A 27,073-nucleotide genomic window follows, 5' to 3' on the forward strand; every position below is an offset into this window, starting at 1 on the left:
CACCAGGAGGGCCAATTTCCTGTAGATTTTAGCTCCAACACTCCTGCTTGGAAGTTTAGTGATTCTGAAGACTTTGATTAGCTGGTTCGGGTGTAATTAGGGCTGAAGTTAAACTCTGCTGGAATGTGGCCTTCCAGAAGCATTATTAGACACCCCTGGTCTATGGTGGTGCTCTTCAAGCCTGTCCTGGGAACCCCCCTACTACTGAACATTCATTGGTCACAACAAATTCAAGTTTTGCAGTATTTACCAATGAGCTGATAAGCTGAATCAAGGTGTTAGGTGAGGGAGACGTACAAAATGTGCAGTGGTTGGGGGTCCTTAGGATAGGTTTGAGAAACACTGGTCTGTGGTGCTCACATCAGCTTCCATGCAGTCTGACCACAAACTCCTTGATGCACCTTCTCCAAGGTCACTGAATGCCACTTCTGATAAGAAAAAAAAAAAAAAAAAAACATCTTAATTTTTTACAGCACGCTTCACAGCTCTGAAAAGCACATTTTATTAGAAGACACACTGTAAATAACAGTACCACTTCAGGGAAGCATTATGTTTTCCAGTGAAACTGCTGTTAATAAAAGGACTACACAAAATTGGTCTGTCAGACAGAAAAATGCCCCACTGCCTGCTCAACATGTCAGAACTGTTCTGTATATTGATGACAGACATTCACTTAATGGTCCCTACTGGTATAGTTGCTGAAATTACTCCACACTGCAGAACAGGCATCCAGCACTCTGTAGCTCAAGGCAGGTTATGTTGTCATGAGGGCTTTGTGAAGCTGTCACAGTGTTCCTACATTTTTATTCCAAAAGAACAAGCAGACACTTTTTGTCAGAATAGATGCCATATTAAATTTTTATGAATGACAACAAGTAGGGATGTACCCGAGGCCGAATAATGACTTAACAACAAATATCTATATGCATAACAAATTTGGGAACACAGTCATGTAAGACAGGAGGTAATTACACTGAACCACTTTGACAACAGACTTTGGCATTTCAGAATAACCAAAACAGCATTTCAGATGCTGTGCAACAAAATAGGTCTGCCCACCACAAAGTCACATCAAAGTCTTTTTTGATGCTCATCAAGTAATTTATTCAGTAAATGTGTTTCCATCATAGTTTATGCACTTTTTCTTATCAGATAAAAAGTTTATCCGGACTCAACATGGCAGTGCGTTGATCACACCTGTTTACTCATGCTCCTACAACATTCGGCAATTTCTTTGTCAAACAGCCTTAGTATCGTTCTAAAACTTAACAAATATATAAATCACTGTAAACAATATTACGACACAATGACTTTGCGTACTACAAAGAAAAAACATGGAAACCAAGACGACTCCAACGCTGAGGCTAATCATCAAGCTAGCATGACAATCGAGGGTAATGTTAAAGAAGCCAATGCAAATACAGACAAAAACCAAGACAGCAACATTATGAGCGCAATCGCAAGCATGAGAGAAGACTTTTCAGTCAAATTCACAGTAATCCTCTCAGCCATACAAGAGGTTAAACAAGATGTCAAAGAATTTTTTAACAGATTGTCTACAGCAGAACAACATATTAGCGACATAGAGGATCAAGTATCTGAACTGCAAAACACCATAGATACCCTTCAGCAACAGGTGAAACTTCTTGGCGTTAAACTGGAAGACCAGGAAAATCGAAGTCGTCGCAATAATGTTCGCCTCGTTGGTCTACCTGAAGGCGCCGAGGGCTCGGATATGGTGGGTTTCCCTGAGAGATCGCTGCCTGAGGTACTGGGACCAGAGTCTTTTACCAACTTGATAACCATCGAAGGAGCTCATCGTTTACAGGAACGTCGAGATCGAAACGCTCCCAGAACACTTATTATGCGCTTCTTGAATTCCAATGATAAATACAAAGTGTTACAAATCGTGCGGGCCAACCTCAAGGATACACGCTGATAATCCTACAGAATACAGAAGTTTTTCAGTTATTTTCATTATAATTTGTTGTATATTCAGAAGCTGATTGATTGTGGTTACTTCAGTTGTTATTATAGGCTGTTGTTCAATTTCTAATATGACCATCCGTTTGTTGATGGGAGCGTGTAATGAATGAACAAGCTCTTGATCCGCGTTATGCTGCTCCTAGCAATAGGATCGGTGACACAAAGTGTTGAATCTTTAGATTTTATGTTACGGGTAAAGTGCTGGCAAGTTCAGGGTGCCAGTACTAGTAAAAGCATCCTGTGTATGTTTTACTTTTTTTCAGTCATGGGGCAAATTGCATTTTATTGTAAACAGGCTAAGGGACAAGATTGTAATATTACACAGTTCTCAATCTACAGGTATGCACTAATACTGTAATGGGTTCCATTTCAGAGTTAAAAATAACATTGTGGAACTTGAGAGGCTTGGGGAAATTAACTAATATTAAGCAAGTAATGACCACAATTAAATAACTTAATCCATCAATTGTATTTTTGCAAGAATGCCATATTTCTTCAAATAACACAACACCAATACAAAGGCGCTGGAAAAGCTTTATTTTCTCCTAACTCTAATGATTTGAATACACAAGTTGGTTCCATTTCAAAAAGGTTTTACAGGACACAGCAGGTCATTACATAATAATACAAGGTTCTATTCTAAATGAAAATATTATTATGGCAAATGTATATGGCCCTAATACAGATTGTCCAATTTTTTTTTTTTTTTGAAAAAAATATTTCTTTTACTGTCTTCTTTACCAGGAAAATTGCTAACTGCTGGAGACTTTAATTGCACAATATCTCCTAGTCTTGACCACTCAACAGGTTTAAATACAACACACACACAGTCTAGGAAAAAGATATGTGACTACATAAAAGAACTCAATCTGTTTGACCCATGGCGTAGGTTATACCCTAGTAAAAGAACATATTTTTCTTGTTCTACTGTGACGAAGGGTCATTCTCGTATTGACTATTTTTTAATCTCTAATGACCTCTTTCCAAGAGTAACATTGTGTCGGTATGATTCTATTGTTATCTCAGATCATGGTCCAGATTCTTTAGTTTACAAATCAGTAAGTGATATGAATGAAACTCATCGCTGGCGCCTTCATCCACCTTGAATGCTTCCCAACTTATAGCAGCTGGGAAGCATTCAAGGCATATATTTGAGGTCAGATAATTTGTTATACAAGCTCAAAAACTAATAAATTTAAATTGGAAATAGATTTATTGGAAAAAGAAATTAAACTTGCAGAGGAAAAGGCTTATTTAGACACTTCATATAATATAGATCGCAAACTTAAAAACAAATTGGTTGGTCCTCTAAAGGAAATATATGCAGAATCATTTCAAATTGGCTATCCACCACCTACGCTGAGGAGTGCCTTAATTACTTTAATTTTGAAACCTGATAAGTCTGCTACCAAATGTGAGTCATACAGACCTATCTCTCTACTTAATACAAATGTAAAGATAATTGGCAAAATCTTGGCATCAAAATTAGAAAAATGCCTACCATCTGTAATAGGTAAAGACCAAAATGGATTCATCAAGAATGGTCAGGCTAGTCATAATATTAGGCGGGTCTTAAACATTTTGTATGATAAAAGAGAAGCCCCAGACACATGTATTCTATCACTTGACGCATTAAAAGCGTTTGATAGAGTGGAGTGGCTGTATATGAATGATGTATTGACTCATTTTGGTTTTGGTGACTCATTTCTATGTTGGGTCAAGATTTTATACTTTAAACCAATAGCTGAAGTTAGTGTAAATGCAAAGTCCTAGATTAACTTAACTTGGAACACAGTGGCAGGAAAAATGGGTTCTTTCTTACTCATCACAGTCAGTCCAAAGTCCGTGAACAAGTTCGAGTTTAATCAAAATTACAAAAATAAACACAAATCTTGTTGGTTCTTCTTGTATCCTAGAATATAACACTTGTTAAACCTTTATCCTGTGTTTCCTTAAACGTCTAAACACAAGTTTTATCCATAAAAGACAGCAACGTTAAGAAAACTGTTTCTCCCTTACTTTTCTGCCTGAACCCGTTCAGTCTCGCGTAACACCAAGTGGGCGTGGCAGTTAAAGAAACAGAATATAAATTATACATACAGAAAACATAAGAAATAATAATAATGATACAGGAAATATCAGAATTGCCTTTCAAAGAAAATCACAATTGCATTTGTTATTACTTAACAACACTTTAAACAAACAAAATATACAAGTTATTGACATATCAAATTGGCTCTTACATTCCAGCCCCTAATTGTCTTTGTGTTCAACAAAACAATTACTAACCTATTTATTCCAAAGAGCCAAACACATTTCTTAAAGGTAACATATAGTCTTGACTAAACCTCAGAAAAATCTTCAACAAGATGTTGACCTGAATTTAGGCAATAAAAAATTACAGATCCTTTAGTTAAGATTATGCGAAAGGGACTAGCCTATAAGTCTGCCTCTAAAAGTAAACAAAGTTTAGTAACAGGTCGCAAAAGAGTGTTTGTGTTGGTTTTAACTTGGGCTTGTCGCACAAGACCTTTGTTGTCTGTAAATGTTTGTAACACACGTCCCATTACCCAAGAGTTTCGCGGTGCAGAATCATCAGCAACCAATACAATGTCCCCAGGCTTCGGATTTCTCATTAGGCTTTGCCACTTTTGTCTTTCTTGTAAGTCTGGCAAGTATTCTTTGATCCAGTGCTTCCAAAATAGGTCAGCCATATACTGAACCTGGCGCCACCTACGTCTCGAATATAGGTCTGCTTTATCAAAAACCCCAGGGGACATGGACGGTTTTACTTTCAGTAGCAGCAAATGGTTTGGAGTGAGGGCCTCCAAGTCGTTTGGGTCATTGGACACCTTAGTGATGGGGCGACTGTTGATTATTGCCTCCACCTCACATAAGAGCGTCTGAAGACTTTCTTCATCAAGAGACTGCTGTTTTACAATGGAGTTGAGAATTTTTCGGACAGTTCGTATTTGCCGTTCCCAAACTCCTCCATGGTGGGATGCAGTTGGGGGGTTGAAAATCCACTGTACACCTTTTGCAAGCAATGTGGCTTGAATCTTGTCATTATTCAAACTTTGTATAGCCTTTCGCAACTCCCTTTCTGCCCCAATGAAATTTGTTCCATTGTCAGACCTGATTATTTGAACCTGACCCCTTCTAGAAATAAATCTCCTCAGTGCATGAATACACGAGTCAGTATCCAAAGCAGGGACGTGCACAGGGGGGTTGCTCAGGTTGCCCGGGCAACTGCCCATATGCCCTTCTCGACTTACGTTGCCCTTCCGAGGTGGAAAAAAATAAAAAAAAAATCGTACAATGGATGCAGAATTTCACGTAGGCCTAGATAAAAAATAAAAAAATCGCAAAGCCTCATTCACTTCCATATTCGGGCACCCGTCCGAAAGTGAAAGTCAGTAGGGGAAGGGCAAACTCTGTTTACTTGGCTGCAGCGCTGCACGCGACCGGCACCTGAGCTGAGCCTGCATGAGCGGCACTAGAAGGAGATTGTCGCGGTTGTCGGGTGAGACGACTTAACATTGTCGGAAAGGTGAGTAAGGTTATAATCGTTAACGAAAACGAACGAAAACTAGGTGGGAAAAAACATCGTCGTTAACTGAAATAAAAATAAAAACGAGGCATTACAAAAAAACGATAACTAACCAAAACTGTAATGTGTGTTTGGCAAAACTAACTAAAATAAAATAAAATTATAGATTAAATGTCCTTAGTTTTCATCTTTGTCAATGTCTTTCATAGAGCAAACGTTCAGCTGCATTTCATTTCCCTGCGTCTCTCACTCACGCGTCTCTCTCACATACTCGCGCGCGCACAGCCCCACCCCTCCGTGCACACCGCGCCTCCATGAGAACGAGTGTTGGAAGCAAGTTCGCGAAAGGTTGGTATCTCGTGAAAACCTTTACACAATCACACATTAAAAAGTGGTATAAAAATATTTTTAATTCTGAATATAATTTTGTCAGTGTGTTAATGTCGACCCGAGAAGCGATTGCTAGTTAACTAGACGCAAGTTTGAGGTAAAATGCACTTGGGTTGGCGATGTCAAAACACTATTTAAGATGTGATTCAAGTAAGGGGCCGTTGAATTATTAGAAAAATAATGCACACCTGAGGTGGTGATTCGGTCACGACTCGAAGCGGAGTCAATTATTCCGCTTATACCATATAGACCGTGTGTTTTTTTTTTTGGGGGGGGGGGGGGGGTGCCCTTTTTTTAGGTCAGAGCAACTGCCCCTCAAAATTCCTGTGCACGTCCCTGATCCAAAGGGCTAGCAATCTCAATGTGAACAGCTCTTAACGTCAGGCAAGTAAAGATTACCCCATATCTTTTAATCAATGACCTTCCTCTTTTTATTTCAAATGGGCCAAAATAATCAATGCCTACATTTGTGAATGGGGGTTCATCTGGCATAAGTCTATCACAGGGAAGGTCAGCCATAAATTGTTTGCCTGTAATGCTGCGCTGACGTTTACAAACGGTGCATTGAGACAAAACCTTTCTGATGGCAGTCTGCGCTTTTGGAATCCAGTATTTTTCTTGCAACTTTGACAACATGTGATTACGGCCGCTGTGACCTACACCTACGTGTATTGATCTTAAGATCAGCTGTGAAACATGGTAGTCCTTTGCTAAAATTGCAGGATGCTTGGACTCCTCAGGCATAGCTGATCTGCTTAGTCTGCCACCTACTCTTAGGATTTTGTCTTGTAAAACTGGTGACAACCTGTAGAGAGTGCTACTGCGTTTCACAGTTTTACCTTGCTGGAGGGCTTTAATTTCCTCAGGAAACATGAATGTCTGGCTGTAGCGAATGATCTCTTTCTCAGCGTTTTCAACGTCACTTACAGTCAATGTAACACCTGACAGTGAAGCTTTGAATTTTTCCATTTCCTTTTCAAGTTCAGAATTTGTGGTTACATTGTGTCTTAGAGTGTGGCACAGTTCTTTCCTTCTTTCTGTCAGTGCCTTCAGAATGCTTTTAAATTTGAGGAACCATGCAATGGCTCTTCTCAAATGGTACCAATCTGAGTAGTGTGAAAAGAACTGAGATGTATGGTCATAATTATCTGCACACACTGCATTGACTGAGACTTCTTTAACTTCCAGATCATTGCCAGATATCTTAAGAGTGTTACTTGGCATTTTTGGCCACTCTGATTCTGGCTTTGTCAGAAAGGATGGACCTGTAAGCCATGAATTTGCTTTAAGGAAAGCATCAACATTAAGTCCTCTTGAGGCAATGTCGGCTGGGTTGGAAGAAGAACTCACATACCTCCACTGTGACACCTTAGAGAGCTCTCTGATCGCAGTTACCCTGTTGGCCACAAATGTACGGAACCGTGTGCTTTCATTGTTGAGATACTTCAGAACTGAAGTACTATCTGTCCAAAATGCAGACTCCTGAAGAATCAAGTCCAATTCAGATTTCAGCATATTATCCATTCTAGCAGCCATTGTAGCTGCAGTGAGCTCAAGACGTGGCACAGTAACCGATTTTACTGGAGCAACCCTTGCTTTACCCATAACAAAGGCACAATGCTGGTTACCTTTGTGATTCTCCATGAGCAGGTATGACACAGTGCCATAACCCAGCTCACTGGCATCTGCAAAATGATGCAGCTGTGCTGAAGTGACTTCACCAAAGTTAAGTGGCTCTATGCATCTCTCAAACTGAAAGTCATTTAGGTTCTGAAGACTAGCCAACCACAGGTTCCACTGATGTCTGAGAGTTTCTGGAATACTGTCATCCCATTCATGTTTTGTTCTACAAAGCTCTTGCAGTATTTGTTTTGCAGGAAGAATAACTGGAGAAAGTATTCCAAGGGGATCATAAATGGAGCTGACCATGGACAAGATACCTCTCCTCGTAAGAGGCTTTTCCTGAAGGGTTACCTTGAACTTCAAAGTATCCGTCTCTACACACCACTGAACCCCTAGAGCCCTTTCCAATGGTAACTTGTCCTTCTCCAGATCCAAGTCCTTCACTGTCTTTGCTTTGCTCTCCTCACTTATGGATGCAAGTACAGTGCGACTGTTGGACATCCACTTGGTCAAATTAAATCCTCCTGATGCACACACCTCCCTTAATTCATGCATTAGAGCAATACCCTGCTGTTCAGTAGCCACAGACGTCAAACAGTCGTCCACATAGAAATTCCTAAGGATTGTCTGAATTACCTCTGATCTGTGGTGTGCACTGTTGTTTTTTGCACAGCTTTGCAGAGCATAGATTGCACAACTTGGGGAGGATGTGGCACCAAATAAGTGAACAGTCATTCTGTATTCCTCCAATTCCTGATAAGTGTCCCCTTTAGACCACCAAAGGAATCTCAGCAGGTCTTTGTCTTTAGCAGGAACTCTGACCTGATGAAACATCCCTTCTACATCTGCTGCAAGGGCTATTGGCTTATGTCTGAATCTCATCAGCACACCAATTAGAGAATTATTCAGGTTGGGTCCTTGTAACAGTTGAGAGTTCAGCGATTTTCCTTGGTATGTAGCTGTGCAGTCAAACACCACTCGAAGTTTGTGTTTTTGTGGGTGATACACCCCGTGGTGTGGAATGTACCAGATTCTGCCAGGGTTTCCTTCAATTTCACTTGCAGGGATTTTTTCAGCATGACCTTTGAGTAACATGTCCTCCATGAAACTACAATAGTCCTTGTGGAAAGCTAGATTTCTTTTAAATTTCTTTTTCAGAAATTGAGCTCGCAGAGAAGCAACAGCATAGTTGTTGGGAAATGCTACATCCTTTTTCTTCAATGGAAGATCAATGCAGTAATGTCCATCAACAAGCTCTATGGACTGTGATATTGACTCCATAAACTGCCTATCCTCTATAGACATTTCCAATTTTTCAGCTTGCTTACACTCAGGAAAATCATAACTCATTTGCTGTTGAATTAGGCTTTCCAGGCTTACTACTGAAATCCTGTTTACCATCACCTGTGGCCATCCTGTGTTAGTTTGAATGTTCTCTCTATCCAACGGTCCATTTACAATCCAGCCCAGGATGGTCTTGACAGCATAAGGTCTATTTCCTCTGCTGTTGATCACTTTCCATGGCTCAAGAATCTTACACACATTTGTTACTACATTTGTTCCTATTAGTAAGCCAATACCTGCATCAATCTGAGGAAGATGCACCTCTTCAAGGTATTTCCATTTCTTAACATCCTTCTGTTGTGGAATGTTTTCTCTTTTAACTGGAATCTCCTTTTGTGAGAACACCTGAGGGAGGTCCACAAAATTGTTCTCATTCAGTCCGCTTATTTCCAGTTCAGTGAAAACATGTGTACTAACAGTCATTTCCTGTCCCATAGTACGCAGCAGGATGTTTGTTTTCCTACCAGTTAGCCTTAGTTCCTTCATTAACTGTTCTGTGCAAAATGTCGCAGAACTTCCCGGGTCCAAGAAGGCGTAGGTCGTAACCTCAAGATTTCCTTTTTTGGACTTAACTCTAACTGGCACAATGGCCAATGAGCACACTAAATGACCAGCCCCAGTACAGCCACAAGTTTCGCTGGTTACGGTACATGGCTCGGAAACAGTTGCAGAGCTGTTTCCATCTTGAAATCCTGAAAGTGCTGGCTTCTTTTCTGGGAGATGAAGGATGGTTGGATGCTTTAGTGAGCATTTCTGACATGTAAGTCTTTGCATACAACCTTTACTCATGTGACCTGGTAATAAGCAACCATAGCACAAGCCCTTCGATTTCAGAAAGTCAAGTTTTTCTTTGTGTGGCTTATGCTTCAGAACATTGCAAACATCCAATCCATGGTCTTTATTACAGCATAAGCAGAGGGTTGCATGGCTTGCTTTTGTTCCATCCTTTTCCTTTATTCTTTGTTTTTTGAGTTCCGGAACAGGTGTCACACTTGTTGCAAATGTTGCTTTCCTTTCTTTCATTTGTAAGTTACTTGATTTGTTTGTTTTGAATTTGAGATTGTCTTTTGCCATTTTGTTATCCTGAATATTACCAAACAGTGGATGGGAAACAATCTTTGCCTGTTTGTCTACAAAACTAACCAAGTCAGAGAATCTTGCTCTCGAACCAGTCCTTTCTTGAAGCTCACAGGCAACTACCCTCCACTTTTCTCTTAGTCTGAAAGGAAGCTTTGATACAATTGCACACATGTTGCTTGGACTGTCCATCTCTTCAACATATTCCACACTATCAACTGTGTTGCGACAACCAGTAAGAAAAAGAGCAAATTCTGTTAATGCTTTGTTATCCTCAGGCTTTAAAGCTGGCCAGTTCAGTGCCTTTTCTGTATAGGCGGTGGCAATTGTGTACTCATTGCCAAAATGTTGGTAGAGTAGTCTTTTGGCCTCTTTGTAGCCCCTTTCAGAAGGCATGTGTTGACAACTGCGTACCAGTACCTTTGGTTGCCCTGTGGTGAACTGCTCTAAGAAGTACAACCTGTCTTTGTTATTTATTGTCTTGTTCTCTACTCCATGTTCAAAGGCTCGAATGAAGAATGTGAATTCAAGCGGGTCGCCACTAAAGATTGGAATATCCATAGGCGGGAGAGTAGATAAAGACTGCTGTTTTATGAAAATCTCAGCAATATCATTTTGACTCTGCATGATGTTGAACAAACTTCCTGTATCAACATGTGCAGGAATGCTTACACCTGTATTTGGTGGCTGTGATGTAGCAAAGCCCTGTTGCACATTACTGACTGTTGGTACTGCATCAGCGTCAGGTGCTGACTCACGAAAAAATGTTTTTGGCCGTACTACTTTATCAGATGTAGCTTTATGGGTTTCTGCAGTTGTGGCAGCCTTTGCTGCACTACCAGATACATCAGAAACACTACGAGCTGGTTGATACATGGACAAAACCTGAAGTTTTGCTTCAGCCGCCGCAATAGCAGTTTGGAGCTCTAAATTTTCCTTCTTTGCTTTGAGCTCAGCTTCCTCACTCTCAAGCTGTTGTTTCTGCTTCAAAGTATTAGCTCTTGCTAACAGCTCTGCCCTTTCAGCTTCAATTCTCAACCTAGAAGATGTTGTAGATGAAACACCTGAGAAGACCTGACTACCAGATTTTTTCGTACAGAGCGGCAGTTGTGAAGAAGAAATAACCATTGAGGCACTGTCAGTAGATTCAACCTCTGCATCTCATTGCTCTGCCTCTTTGGATTGGAGTTTTACTCTTTCAATCCAGTCTTTAACCTTGTCTACAAAGTGCTTAACTGCTTGAGACTTGGGTTCAAACCAGTGTAACTGATCTAAATATGCCTCATCATCTGACATAAGTTCTCTGGTTGCATTATTAATGTCTTGGAATGCAAGAAACGACTGTGCAAACTCACCATTTATGCATTCATACACACTGTCAACATTACCAGAGTCCTCAAGCAAAGCTTCAATTTCTCTCATTTTCCTTGTTAAATGTCCCAGCTTGGCTTTTCTAGTTCCCATCAACTGGTTAAGCCGTTCCTCTTGTGCTTTCACAGTCATCTTCGGCACTCTTTTAGAGGCCGTGGTAAATTCCTCAGTTTCCATAACAATCAATGTTCTTGTTCAAATCGCGCACAGTGTTCATCACGAAAGCAGATGAGATCGCCCTCTTGCGATGCTGTTTGGCGGCGCAAACATGGCGGGTCCATGACGCAGCAACAATAACACGCAGTTCAGCAATATCCAAAGTCCAATAATATCCCCAAAACGTCAAAAAACCTGTGAAAGTTCACCAAAATCCGATCAGTGAAATCCGTAGTGTGTATAATCCAAACGCCATCGGAGAATCTCAGCCGCGATAGTCCATTAAAATCCAAATATCGTGTCTGATGATGCGTGAATAACTCGGTAACGTTAATCCTCTCCTTAAAACAAAAATATGGTTCGTTTCGGACGAAAAAGAGAAGTTTTCTTACTTTGTGTAAATGCAAAGTCCTAGATTAACTTAACTTGGAACACAGTGGCAGGAAAAATGGGTTCTTTCTTACTCTTCACAGTCAGTCCAAAGTCCGTGAACAAGTTCGAGTTTAATCAAAATTACAAAAATAAACACAAATCTTGTTGGTTCTTCTTGTATCCTAGAATATAACACTTGTTAAACCTTTATCCTGTGTTTCCTTAAACGTCTAAACACAAGTTTTATCCATAAAAGACGGCAACGTTAAGAAAACTGTTTCTCCCTTACTTTTCTGCCTGAACCCGTTCAGTCTCACGTAACACCAAGTGGGCGTGGCAGTTAAAGAAACAGAATATAAATTATACATACAGAAAACATAAGAAATAATAATAATGATACAGGAAATATCAGAATTGCCTTTCAAAGAAAATCACAATTGCATTTGTTATTACTTATCAACACTTTAAACAAACAAAATATACAAGTTATTGACATATCAAATTGGCTCTTACAGTTAGGACTAATAATACAACATCAAAACCTTTTAATATACATAGAGGAACCCGACAAGGATGTCCTTTGTCACCATTGCTCTTTATTTTAGCACTGGAGCCCTTAGCAATTGCAATTAGAAGCAACTCTATCATTTAGGGCGTTAAAATTAAAGATTGTGATCATCGAATAGCGCTATATGCAGACGACACCATTCTTTTTCTAACAAGGCTTGAGAGATCCGTTCCAGCATTGCTCGAACTGATTGACAGATTTGGAAAGTTCTCCGGCTACAAAATTAATAATACCAAATCATCAATACTTTTTTTTAAATACCCAAGAAAGACATCAACCACCAATTGGGCATCCATTTATAAATGCAGTCGATGGCTTCAAATATTTAGGCATAAACATTACTCCCACAGTTGACAGGTTAGTCCCTGCCAATTATAAACCAGTCATAACCAAAGTCAATGAATCTGTTGATAGATGGTCCTCCCTACCAGTCTCACTGATTGGCCATATAAACATTACTAAGATTAATATTCTACCGAAATTTCAGTATTTATTTCGCTTTATTCCACTTTCCCCTCCATTAGTTTTTTCCTCTAGTATGAAAAAAAAATTAACCAAATTCATTTGGAATAATAGACGTGCAAGGCTTCGCCTAACATTGCTATATCTTCCTTATGACAGAGGAGGTTTACGTTTACCCAATTTGCAGTGGTACTACTGGTCTGCCCAGTTGGCTAATGCCATCTATTAGTTTTCCTCAAAGCCACAGTTACCCTGGGTAGAGATAGAATTGACAGTTATAAACGGAATGAGTATGGACCTGTATTGGAAGGTTGTTAAAATATTGTAAAATGTATTTTCTTGGCTTATTTTCTTGTCATTTTACATGCTTAATGTTCAATAAAAATATGTTTAAATATAAAAAGTTTATCCGACTCAGTTGAGCACACAAGTTTTTTATGTTTTTAGAATTTATGTGCATCTTGGCTTTTCCATCCAGCGTTTCTTATGCGATATCCCAAAAAATTGCATAAAAATAGTTGGATGGAAACTGCTCAGTGCTCATTTTGATGCTTTCTTCCAGAGTAGGCTAGTACAGAGTAGGTTTTAGTATTCAAAAATCCAGCCTACAGTAGATGCTTACCACTTCAAAAATGTTTTGACATTGAAAATATTTTTTTACCATTTCCAGACTACGCAGAATTCGTGTTTCTTGGACTTTTTCTTGCTGAGATGTTTCTGAAAATGTATGGCCTTGGTTTCCGTCTGTACTTCCATTCATCTTTTAACTGCTTTGATTGTGGGGTAAGCGCTTCTTTAAGTGTTTTAAATTCAGTTGAAAACAACAAGTAAAGCTTGTTTAAGCAATAGTTTAGATGTTTAAGTTAAACCTGAGGTTTTTATATATACAATCAAACCAAATAATCATGCAACCCATGTATCTGATGAATCCTGGCACTGATCAAAGCATAATGTTTAATGTTTTATGCAGGTGATTGTAGGAAGTATTTTTGAAGTGGTTTGGGGATTCTTCAGGCCTGGAGTGTCTTTTGGCATCAGTGTGCTCAGAGCCTTACGACTGCTACGAATCTTTAAGATAACAAAGTAAGTTCATACATTTTCATACAATTTATACATAACATTTATCCAAGGTATTTTTTCGAGGAATTTTAAGCATGATGGCCGCCAACAAATGCAAATGTTGTTGTTGTTGTTGTTGACATTAAACTACATAAAGGCATCAGCAGGCATATGCAACAGATGTGTCTTCTACGTTCACTCTCGACTACAACAATGGCACTGAACGGTGGCGAAAAGTGTCTGTGGTGCACCACTTGGTGCCACAGACACAAAAAGAATTTCCGAAAGGACAATACATTTAACTACTTTCAACATAAAAATGTAAAGATCAAATAATGACAATGTAAAGAACATGTATTTTGTTTTATCAGGTACTGGTCATCCTTGCGGAACTTGGTGGTGTCCCTCATGAGCTCCATGAAGTCAATCATCAGTTTGCTCTTCCTCCTCTTCCTGTTTATCGTAGTCTTCGCTTTACTTGGCATGCAGCTCTTTGGTGGCAGGTGAGAAATTGATCATGTTATTACAGCACCAATCTCTTTCATTCATTCTTACAAATAAACATAAAACCATTTAACTACAGATACACTATACAACAAAACATTACATCAATTCCATAAAACATACACTTCAAAAGAATGTAAAAGGGGGCGGGGGGACATTTAAAATGAGCCTCATGACCTACCTTCTCTATTGTCTTCACATACACACACACAGATTTTCACCAACTAGTCAACTAGTCCTGCCACTATATATACTGTGTGTGTGTGTGCGTTAACTAGTCAATCTGATAATTTAATATGATTTTGTTCAATGCATGATGACAACAGAGAGAACATTCCTCTTTGCACACACTTTTTTCAGCGTAACTGTATAACATTATTTTTAAATAATATACTGTAATTGACATATATTTGAAATTACAAGTAAACAAAAATAAAGTAAACCCGAGTGCTTTCATAAAATATGTTATAAGCAAACCACACTGAAGACAATGACTTAAGACAATGAGAGCAGCATGGTTCTGTCAGTGGAGATATGCACACTTTCATTTCTCACCCACATCATCTCAGTTATGCGGACATTCTCTTCACTGTCGCACATTTCATCAATGCACTGTTGTACTTGCCAGAAACAGCAAAGACGCTGATGCTGCATGACATATGTGACCCTGGACTACACAACCAGATTATACATCATCTGAAAGCTGAATAAATAAGCTTTCCATTGATGTATGGTTGACCCATACAATGTATTGGTGGCTGTTGCTACAAATATACCTGTGCGACTTATGACTGGTTTTGTGGTCCAGGGTCACACATGTGATTTATATAATATAAATTCTGACCTGCCGAATAGTTGACTAGTAAAAAAAAAAATGTATCGTTGTGTGAGCTCTAATATTGCAAAAAAAAAAAAAAAAGTTGACTCACAAGAGCAATATGACTGTGCTTCAAGCAATAAGAAATGGTTACATACATACAGTCAACTGTTTCAATTAAAAGGATGCTTACAAGGATAAACAAATTACAAACGTAAAATTACAAATGTAATTATAACTAAATCAGTTGTAACAGTAATCACTTCTTTCTTTTCCACAGGTTCATTTTTGAAGATTACACTCCTACTAATTTTGACACGTTTCCAGCTGCCATCATGACTGTCTTTCAGGTATGACTCTCCAGATCACTATATTCTGTGCTGTTCTTCAATGAACATGAACATTGTAAATATTTAGATTGAAAAGGCTTATATATATATATATATATTCACCTTATATTGAACTTAATTAGCAGCAAAGCTTTTAAACAGTTGGTGAGAATATTATAGATGTATTATATAAAGCCAATTTTTCTTGCTTATCCTCTCATTGTGGCTGCCATTTTGAAATCATCAAATCTGTTTGCAGTTCGATTGAGGTTTACACCAACAATGGTTCTACATTTGTTGGGATTTAATTAAAAATTATATTATATTATTTAAATATATGATTTATTATATTATTTAAAATGAAATAATAGTTTAAAGTCACAAAAAGTATTTTGAATTTACATTGCATGCCTTTACTCTTTATATTATTTTAATTGCTCTTTTTGAATTTCTTAATTTAACATAGATTCTTACTGGAGAAGACTGGAATGAGGTGATGTACAATGGGATACGCTCCCAAGGAGGAGTGCAGTATGGAATGTGGTCCTCAATATACTTTATTGTTTTAACCTTGTTTGGGAACTGTATCCTTTTAAGCCATGACTATTATCTATGTGCTAAAAAAAATTAAAAAACGTAAAAAAAATAAAAAATAAAGATGAAGGAAAACACTAATTTTGTAGTTGCACATGAAAACACTGTTGCAAGTTTGAAACATATGTTCAAATAGAACCCAAATTCTTGACGATGCTGTGAACAGACACATTGCTCAATGTATTCTTGGCTATTGCTGTGGATAATCTAGCCAATGCACAGGAACTAACTAAGGTAAGACAATGAAAGACAGCACTTTGCATAACATTAATTTACTATAAAATTACTTTGTGCTAGAAAAATGTTCCAAAAAAAAAAAAAAAAAAAAAAAACATATTATGCATGTTTTTCATTAATATTTCTTTAATTATTCATGTATCCAGTACTTTTGTGTCATTTTGTATTACATTAGTACTTAAGGAATACTTACATTAGTACTTAATTAGTACATTTTGTATTACATGCACTTAAGGAATACTAATGTAAAGTTTAACAATAACACTGTTTTTTAATGTTAGTTCATAGTGTATTCTGTTATATTGAAGAGATTTATTTTGTGTTAGGAAGAAGAGGAGGAGGAAGAAGAGTTCTTCAATCAGCGTTATAAAAGCAGAGAATTTGGCCTCTCAGAGTAAGTTTTTTTGTTTTTTTCTACTCTGTCACAAGCAATTTTTCAAATTAAGGATGCAGTTTTGTATCATGTATTAAGAAGCTGGTAAGAGAAAGCCTTCATAGTATCTAGCAAGAATTTGATGTTGACTGCTGACTGTTGCAAATCTTCTTGTGCTTCAGACATGCTTTTAAACCATTATGACACTATGCTACTATGTAATTTTTCAGACCCATCAAACACATGAACAGAAGTGTCATATATGAATGTACCATTTGTCTGTCATGTTTTTGGATCAGTATTGGTTCTGGTAAAATTTGAAGGAAAAAAAAAAAAAAAACTAATGACTGAATCGTTTTCTCTTTTGTCTTTAAATCTTGATTATTGAGGGTGTAAGAATTTCATTATTTTATTTATTATTTTTTTTTTTTATCTTGAGTTGCTAGGAAACTCAAGCGCCTACACCACAGGGGGAATGGTGTGTTTATTTTAAAATAAAAAAAAAAAAATCAATATGTTATTAGGGCTTGAGTGATTTGAAACTTTAGTTTAATTGTTAGACAGTGGAGTTTAGATTTAAAAATACATAATCCAAAATCAGAACCACAGAAGTCAGTAAACAAGGAGAGATCAAGACAAATCACAAAAATAAAACCCTTTGGATTCTTTCTATGGTTTTACATCTGACTATCTTCACACTGGCTTTTGGAAAGATATTTTCATGGTCTGATTCTTTCTTCTTCTTATTATTTTTCTTGCTTTTTTTTCTTGCCTATGATACATCATAACCAAGACTTTGACAGTGTCGAGTATTTTAAGTCAGTTCATGCTCTTTTGCTCTTATGCTTTTATGACATTGTAATGAGGTTTATCATAGTTGGCATGTCAATTGCAGCATTCGTTTCTGTCCTCTACTGGATCCTCTGTAGACAGGCGTCATATAAGTAGTGACATTGTAGGACTGCAACCCAAAATTTCTGACTGCCAGAAGTCAGAGGCTGAAACTCATTGCAGTTAATGAGCATATCATAATCCATGAGCTTGGCACACTAGACAACACTAAGACTGTTGATTTGCTTATTGTAAGCATTATGATTGCCAAAATTTGACAGCAATGTTGTATAGTATACACCAGGTTGAAAAGTAGCAGTGAGGTAAAATCCAGATTTGATTAAAACAATGTTCCTAGTGACATACAGTTTTACTACTCCACTAGTCCAGCCTTCATCTTAGTTTTTCTCGTTGGGGCGAGTCTATGAGACGTAAGGCATGGGCTATGACCTGTCAGTGTGACATCAATTACAACCACAAATGGCAGAAGTTGATTTGTGTGCTTTAGCAGCACTTGTTTTGGCCTCTTTTTAAGAAAAAAATCAAGAGAGCTGCAATTGTACTTAACTCTCTGATGACCATGCAGTGAAGCAGGGGTACCCAAATTTGGAGGCAAAGATGGCCACATTTTAACCACATAAAATGCAAAGGGCCACAAATTACAACTTGGATCGTAAGACTTTCATTTACAATATTTGTAGTTTTACTGAGTATTTACAAGTGCAGTTTATTATCTAGCTAAGTTTTACTAGTATTTTAATGCTTGTCCTATTTAAAGTGTAACTGAACATGGAAAAAAAGGCATTAAAAAACGGATTACTAGTTTGTCTTGCTGTATTCATAAAGATACATAAAGAGAAACATTCTTGAGCAAATAAACTTAACAAGAGCTGATAGAAATAAGTCCTTATTCCTAGTGAAAAGTCTGCATTGTTTTCTCAAGTAATTTCAGGCTTGGCTGTTGCTCACTGGCTGATCTGAGACAGTCTGTCAGTAAGATGAAAACGGTGCACCTTTTTATAGTCTTTTTTTATACTACAATGCACCTTTTTAATACGTTTTATAGTGCACATTTATACTCAAGGTTGCTATACATAGGTTTCATTAATATTATTATTACCTCTGCCTTTTCATTTGGTCAGAATCCAATATCCTTTTTTTTTTTTTTTTTTCTGTCACAGTCTCACAAATCTAATCTCTAATTATAACCAACAGTGTAAACACGATAAATAAGAGCTTTTGAGCTCAATGAAGTGACAACGGCTCTGTAATGGGAGCGCTCTCTGGTTGCTTTCTGTATAACACATTAACATTAAAGTCCCTGTAAAGTCAATTCTGAGAACTGTTTCTAAACCAATATATAAATGTTACAAATGTATTGCTGAAACACATTACAAAGACTGTGAACTATGTAGTACTGAATTGTGAAGTTAGAACGTTAAACAGTTTTTCACCAATTCTGTGTTCAGGATTTTTTTGGGCGGAGCCCCTTTTTTTGGGGGATGATGCTCTGGAGCCCCCAAGCATGGCCCTGCCCCTACCACTAAATAACTGTCCTTGATGCACTAGAGCCACTGAGCATGGCACCACCCCTAACGTTATAGTGGCTCGCCCGCTCATTCTCGAGTGTCATTACCGTTAGTTATACAGCCTACATTTTGTTAGCTAGAAATTCCTTTGTCATGCAAATGCATATTACCTGGTTGCCAAAATATAAACAGCTCGGTCTCCTTATTTAAATTTCCTAAAAACGATGATATAAAGAAGGGGTGGAATAATTTTGTCTTTGCAGTTATCATTTTGCACCAGATAGTTTTACAAACTTTCATCAGAGACAACTGGGATTCACTGATAATCCGCTGTTATTGGTGAATGGGGCTGAACAGACTATCTCCCGCCTCTGCCTTCATCCTCCCGTCCCACCGACAATGGATGATAGGGGGCCAGACAGAGTCTCTCCCGTCCCGGCCTTCAGCCTCCTGTCTCGTGGCGCCAACATCTGTCGACAACATTCGGCAGTGCGTGCCCACCAATGAGTGTAAGTTGCCTTGTGTGCTTATGTTATAATTAGTAGGTAGTCCACAGTAACTCTACTAAATTGTGCAACCCTCTAAGGTGATTCTTTTGTTTATATGCATCAGTATGTTTGACTCATTAGACAAGTAAGTTGAGACGGCAGCTCTTGCGAGTGGGTGTGGTTTCGGCACCAACAGCAGACACGCCCCCAGCATTTGAGAGCAGAGAATACTGCTTATTTTTTCACGATTTTGATAACTAATTTCATTTACTTGCCAATTTTATTTATTTATTTATTTTTTTTAAATCATTCAAATTTGTCTGGGTGGTTAATAACACATTTTTCAAACTCAGAACATTTAATATGGCTTTAAAGGGACTTTAAGAATAAAAGTTTTGTTTTTCATGCTGCTAAAGCCGAGTTCAGACTGCACGATTTTAGCCCCGATTTTGGCTCGCCGACAGGTTTTGAGAAATCGCCGACAAATGCCCGAAATCACAGGCAAATCGGTGCTCGTTCACGCGAGTGACAATCACGCAGTGTGAATGAGCAAAGACACGATCTGAGAGAATCGCCAACACCTGTGAGATATTTGGCATGCTAAATATCTGGACCTGTCGGCGATTCAAAATCCTGCTGTGTGAAAAGTGATTTACCTCCAACTCTCGTTGCAGAACGCACAATCCACAGTCTCCCCAACCATTTCCTCCTCCATATTTTTCTTTTCTTTTTCTTTTTTTCGCTGCAAATCAGCGCACCGGCAATTTATATTGCAAGCTTCTTGCGGGCTACCATTTTTAATATTAATAATAATAATAAAAACTCCGGTCTTGCACGCGTGATATCGCGTTGTTTCCTTGTCACATCTCGTGTGTGTTTGGTTGTGAAACGTAGTTTGCGTGCCAGACAAGAGTTGTCCGCGATTCTTCCTATTGTAAAGTCATGCAGTGTGAAACCTTCTGTCGCTGATCCATCGTGCAGTTTGAACACAGCAGCGACTGAATGCTGGCCGAGATAGTCATGCAGTGTGAAAAGAACAGTGACCCGACCACTTTGAAAATCGTGCAGTCTGAACTCTGCTTAAGAGGACCATCAGCCACTTGTCAACCGTATTAAATTATGCAAAAATAAAGTTACTTCATTTTTAACTTGCATGCATAGTTTCATGCATTTTATAGCGTGGACGAACACTGGTGCTCGACACGTGCACTAGAAAGATTCATCCTTGTCCAGCCTTTTTTTGCTCAAAAAGTTACAAAAAATGTCTTTGCACTCGATTAAAATAGAGTTGCTTGTGTCTTTAAATCAGAAAAACCATGCTGTGCGTGTACACTATGCACGTTCTGTGCTGATGACTAGATGTGCTTCAGTGTACGTATAAAAACTGAAGTAATATTCACGCTAATTTTGAACGCAAATTATAATTGAAATACATTTATATGTAGCACGACGTAGGACACCAGTGGAACAGCTCCTCAACAAACCGGATGGAACTGAAATAAATACTTTGAATGTTGCGATCCTATCAGACTTATGATAGCAACCTGAATCGTAACAAAGCACTGTTCGCCAGAGGAGAACTGGCCGCCCGACTAAGCCTGGTTTCTCTTTTTTTTTCCATTTTAACACCTATTTGCCACCTGTTTGCCACCTGATGTCACCTGTTGGAGTTTGGGTTCCTTGCCGCTGTCGCCTTTGGCTTGCTTAGTTGGGGACACTTGACATTTAACTTGACATTTGATATTCAACAGTACTTTGATCTGCCTGCATTGACACTATTCTTTTAGAGCTGCTGTGCAGCCAAAAATATATACCAGTTATCACTGTAAAGCTGCTTTGACACAATTTGCATTGGAAAAAGTGCTATATAAATAAAGGTGACTTGACTTGACTTGACTTGACTTGACTTGACTTGACACAAATTTAATGCTGGCGGGCCGGATGCAGCCCATGGGCCGCCTTTTGAGTACCTCTGCAGTAAAGATTTGTATAGGCTAAGAATCACTGAACGTCCTTCACTATTTTAGGTTTTGGCTGCGATTTTTAACCATGAGTTTTACTTGGGAAAAACTGGGAGTAGCTTTTTTTTCAAAGGGAAGTAAGTACCTCAGAATGTTCTTTAGCACTCTTTGGCCAGTGTCACCACTCTTCCAGTGGATGTTTGTATGGAATGTAAGTAGATTGCAATCAATCTAGATTAAAACTCTTCAACTCCAGGCCTGAAGGCCAGTGTCCTACTGAGTTTAGCTTGAACCCTAAACAAACACACCCATACAATGTAATCAAAGTGATCGGAATTACTTGCAAAACGTGGTTCAACAGGGTTGGTACTAAAGTCTGCAGGAAAGTGGCCCACCAGGACTGGAGTTGAAGAACTCTAATCTAGAGCATGGATGTTCAGTCTTGCTCCTGGAGGGCCACTTTCCTGCAGAGTTTAGCTCCAACACACCTTCCTGGAACACCCCTGGTCTAGAGAATTGCTGAATTTAGTAGGTCAATCTGTTGTAAACTGGGGAGAAATAAAATGAGGCAACACTGGAATTAGGTAAGACTGGTAGAACAGTTTTGTCTTAACAAGGGGTGTCCAAAACTCCTCCTGAATGTGCTGCTGTCCTGCAGAGTTTAGCACCAACTTCCCTCAACACACCTGCCTGCAAGTCTTTAGTAAGTCTAGTAAGACCTTGATTAGCGATACTGTTTTTAAAATATAACTCCAACTTAACTAAGATTTTCTCATGAAACTATCTGAAAATTAGTTTGGAAGCAATCACAGCAAGACCATATACTTTTGCTTAACTGCATGGTCCTAATGTGTTTCTCTTGTGCTCAGGACATTTACTCACACCATCCAAGTAGCTTCATCAGTTGTGAACTGATGATTGTGGCCACAATAGCATCGCAGCATTGTATCCTTACTTCCTGTGTTGCAGTGTTGCAGATGGGTCACAAAACCACTAAACCAATTATTTAGGTCCAAATTCTCAGTTCTCTTCTCAGTACTCTTTAAATTGCTGATACACTGCCATGTATTGTCTGAGAGTCTTGTGGTTATTTGGTTTCCCTGATGTACAATACCCCATCAAACTGTACTGGAGGCATGGACAACTCTGGCCCTCAAGGGCCACTGTCCTACAGAGTTAGCTCCAACCCTAATCAAAGGTCAAGCATTTAATGATTAGGGTTGACTCTAAACTGCATGACATTTGGCCTCAAGCGCTAGAGTTTTCCATCCCTGCTGTACTGCATATGACTCTGCTCTGCCTTTTTTCAATCCTGTCTTTTGGGTGCACCAGCTTCACTCTGAGTGTGTTGGCCAGTTTGAAGTGTACTGGAAAGTGTGCTCAAAGAAGGCTAGTCTGTTGTCCCGTATATATTCCTGTGAACCTGTGTCAGTTACTTGTGTATGATGTTAATGTGTTCTGTGAACATGGTCACTTCATTCGATATGATTGCTTGACCGACATCTAGATGTCATTAATATATCTGATTTTTTTATTATATTTTTCAACCCTGTCTATTTGTCATCAGTGAGCCCATGGATCAGTTGTATTTTCAACTGTAGAATTGGTCTCTGTACCTGAAGCATGTGGTGTTCCAAAACAGTGTCTAAGACACTCTTGACATATATGGTTCAGATTAATTGTACTTAATGCCATGTATGTGTTGGCCTGCTCTTTTGTTCTTGAATGCAGTTGTAATAAGAATTTCTGCTCTTATTAGTAGGAATAAAAAAAGTATGTCTAACAATGATGGACATGGTAAACGGTGATGAACACCATGACTTCTTGACTTTCTGGACCTTCTCTTAAATTTTTTTGAAAAGTTCTGAAAATTGATTTTCTAAATATTGCCGATAAATGATGACAGGAGTGTGCCAGGTGTCTTGCAATATTATATGTGCGCGAGTCTATGCTGCTGGCAATCAGTGTGTGTTTTGGGGAGGCCAAATAAACACAGAATAGATTCCTTAGGGTAGCAGAGGTACAGCTTTGAGTCGTGTTTAGACTTTTATTTAGCACTGCAGAAGAAAGTCTAAACAAGGACATAGTAGTAAACAAATTAGGTCTTGTGCACTGAACATGCATGATCGACCACAACGTAATGACATAATGAATTTTTGCCATGCACACCCTCATGCTTGTGCTAATTTGGTGAGTATAAACCAGCCTTTATCCTGCTCAAGTCTACATTCACCTTCATATACTTGTAGGGCAGGGGTAGCCAACCCTGCTCCTGGTGAGATACCTTCCTAAAGACTTCAGTTCCAACCCTGCCTGTAATTTTCAAGTAACCCTGAATCTGAATCTTTGATTAGCTGGTTTAGGTCTGTTTGACTGGGGTTGGAGCTGAACTCTGCTGGACAGCAGCTCACATGGAGCAGAGTTGGCTACACCTGTTGTAGGATGTCAATAGAAGCTTGGCTACGTTAACAGTGGGCTAGTCAGATGTGTTAAGTACAGCTGTGCATCTTTTGTCAGTAGGGAAGAAATTGATGTTCTGATCTCTGTTGAGCAACACCAGGACTAAAACGTAAAATGTTTCGAGCAAAAGAGAAACACATCCAGTTGACAAATAACTATAATTTTAATTTCAAGTGCAGTTTTTTTTAGACTCTCTTCTCTAAGATGCTTGCATAATGACATATACAGCTTAAAGTTAGTTACAGATATGCTAGTCCTTAAGCTTTTATGGGTTTTATGAGTAGAAAAGTTTTTGGCTAAATAGTTTCTCTGGGCATAGAGACAATAGTATGAGAGAGAGGGCACATGATAATGGACCTACAATTAATCAATAGCTATTGCAATATTAAGAGATATAAAAGTATACTACCAAAACTAATCTAAAACATTGATTACAGTATGTACATTTCACACAAATGCGTGATGTGGCATTAATGGTATTGAAGTGCCAAAGAACCCTTTTAACATAGGGTTTCTCAACTCTGGCCCTCGAGGTCCACTGTTCTTCAGAGTTTTGCTCCAACCTTGATCCAACTAACCTGTCTATAACTTTCTAGTAATCCTAGGGAAAAAGACCTTGATTAGCTTTTTCAGTTGAGTTTGATTCAGGTTGGAGCTAATTGTTGGACAGTGGACACTGGGGGTTAGAGTTTTTCTATCTATATGAAATATGTGTTGACTTGTGTGCAGTCTGGCAATATGGATTGTTTGGTTTGTCTTATCTACAAATACACTAATGGCTTATTTTCAATTAATCATATTTTTGATTTCATGGACAACAAAAGAATACGCATAATTGTAAGTAAAACTGTCTGTATCTTTTTATCTGTTGTGTCTGCCATTAACATTGCATTGTCCATCTCATTAACACTCCAAACTTCCTGCTGACATGTAGATCCTTTATGCACTCTGTTTCTCTTATTTTTTTTCTTATGTTTATTTTTATTATTCAAGAATGTTCCCCTGGTTTTCTCTTGAATGACATTTTATTTAGCCTGAATCGATAGCCATTGTTTTTATTCTAATTTCCTGATTTTTATCACACACCCTTGTGAATTGTGATTGTGCATGCTGCAAATTATATAACTCTTGTGACTGAGATATAGCATGTCCACACAGAAGGAGACGGAGACCGTACTTGTACAGGAAGCGTGCCATCCACAGAGGACGACCATCTCCTGCAGAGGCAGAGGAGGAACCTGCTGTCAAACAAAGGGAAGAGCAGCCCGTGAATGCTTTTGCTGGCCGACGTGAGAGACGTAAAAAAATTAACATGTCCGTCTGGGAGCAAAGGACGAACCAGCTGCGGAAACGTCGCCAGATGGCCAGTCGCGAGGTACTGTTTGGCAGTCCTACAGAGGATCAGATGGACACTCCAGTGAGTGATCATCACCAACAGAGCTGCATGTCCCCTGAGACAAGCCCTTTACACTTGCCAGAATCACCAATGTCTGTGGGGATTCCCCTGCCAGAGCCACCCATGTCTATCACCATTCCTCTCCCTGAACCTCCAGAGTCTGAGCCATTGCCCCTGATGGGATCGGGGCTGGAGGAGAGGCCAAGCGTTAATAACCACCATTCAAATACAGAGAGGAGGCATCGTGTGGCAAGAAAGTTTCGGGCTGCTGCCGCTGCAGGGGTAGCAGAGGGTGGCCGACACAAACGGCACAGACATCGAGAGTCCAGAACAGAGAGCAGAAACATAGAGAATCACCAGCAATTTGGGTGCAGCGAGAAACAGCCTGAAGAGGGTGAGGATAAAATGGAGGAAACACAGTCTAAAAACATGATGCACATGTATGAAACTGAAATAATGTCTGGCAAGCAAATTGAGAAACAGGAGGAATGCCAAAGGTAAGAATGCTACCACAACTCATTTTTATTTAGCAAGTTACTAAGTTCCCATGCTAGTTTATGTTCTGTTGCTGTTGACATTCTGTTACTGTTGTGGTTTGGCAAAGAACTAATAATTGAATTGAAATTGAAAAAAATTTTGTTGTTGTTTTTTTTTTTTTTTTTTTTTTTATGTCTGGTATGATTAAAGTTGAAAGTAGCATTGTTTTCTATTTGATGAAGTAGTTCTGCAAGGTTATGTGATCAAACATTCACACCTGTACATTTGTATTTTAGGGAGTTTGTGGGTGATGTGATTGGACAAGCAGCTGGCCTTGAGGAGCTTCAGTCTGTATGTACTGGAATGGAGGATCAAGCAGAAAGCCAGGAAACTCCATTTCTGAAGCACAAAGAAGACTTTACATCAGACTCCAAATACATCACTGGGGAAGTCTCAGACATTGAGAACAATGGCAGCTATCTTAACCAGGATGAGTGTATAACAGAAACCAGCATCAAACGAGAGACGTCAGCCCAGCCTTTGTTGGAAATGGCACCAATGACTGGTATTTGAGCTGTCCATCAATTCATCCCTCCATCCATCCATCCTGCTACTTTACTGTGCAGAGTATGATTCCTCTGGATTGGTCTTCTTGTACAGTATTTCCTGTTATATAGAGTTTCAGATGCTTTGGAAATGAAGTGCTAAACTGAAACAGTTCGATAGAAAACAAAAATGTCCTTAAAATATTAGTGATATCAAAATAGTATTGATATTATTATATAATGACAGTAATGATAAGCCCTAATTTGTCTAGCTTCTGATGTCACAGGTATGCGGCAAATACTATGAAGTTTGGTTAGCATAGTCTTTAATGTTAAAGTTTCCCTTTTACAAGTTTATTTATCTAAGAACATGTAACTGGTCACAATTTCTTTCAAGTTCCTTTCCAAGGGAACTCGCGCTGCATCCCGGATGACGCTTTGGGGGAACTCATTCAGCGTGACTGTGTCTGAAACACGTGTACAACTAGTCCAATCCTGATTGGTACTATGTCACCTTGTGACGTATGCTGGAGTAAGGCAGAAGTTATAAAGGGAAGCCAGCAACACAACAGCC

General features: G+C 38.8%; 1 protein-coding gene across 3 annotated transcripts in view; it reads left to right on the forward strand.

Moving 5' to 3' along the window:
- The window catches only part of cacna1eb (calcium channel, voltage-dependent, R type, alpha 1E subunit b), a 139,926-nt gene that overhangs the window by 65,284 nt on the left and 47,569 nt on the right, over positions 1 to 27,073 (forward strand). For all 3 annotated transcript variants that reach the window (XM_067363705.1, XM_067363706.1, XM_067363707.1), the window contains 9 exons: positions 13,570 to 13,682; positions 13,870 to 13,982; positions 14,330 to 14,461; positions 15,560 to 15,629; positions 16,075 to 16,192; positions 16,369 to 16,436; positions 16,766 to 16,833; positions 25,240 to 25,974; positions 26,251 to 26,519. In XM_067363705.1, the coding sequence (XP_067219806.1) occupies positions 13,570 to 13,682; positions 13,870 to 13,982; positions 14,330 to 14,461; positions 15,560 to 15,629; positions 16,075 to 16,192; positions 16,369 to 16,436; positions 16,766 to 16,833; positions 25,240 to 25,974; positions 26,251 to 26,519 (1,686 nt within the window). The remainder of the gene's footprint in view (positions 1 to 13,569; positions 13,683 to 13,869; positions 13,983 to 14,329; positions 14,462 to 15,559; positions 15,630 to 16,074; positions 16,193 to 16,368; positions 16,437 to 16,765; positions 16,834 to 25,239; positions 25,975 to 26,250; positions 26,520 to 27,073) is intronic.

This window comes from Chanodichthys erythropterus, chromosome 16 (assembly GCF_024489055.1).
Source record: "Chanodichthys erythropterus isolate Z2021 chromosome 16, ASM2448905v1, whole genome shotgun sequence".
NCBI lineage: Eukaryota > Metazoa > Chordata > Actinopteri > Cypriniformes > Xenocyprididae > Chanodichthys > Chanodichthys erythropterus.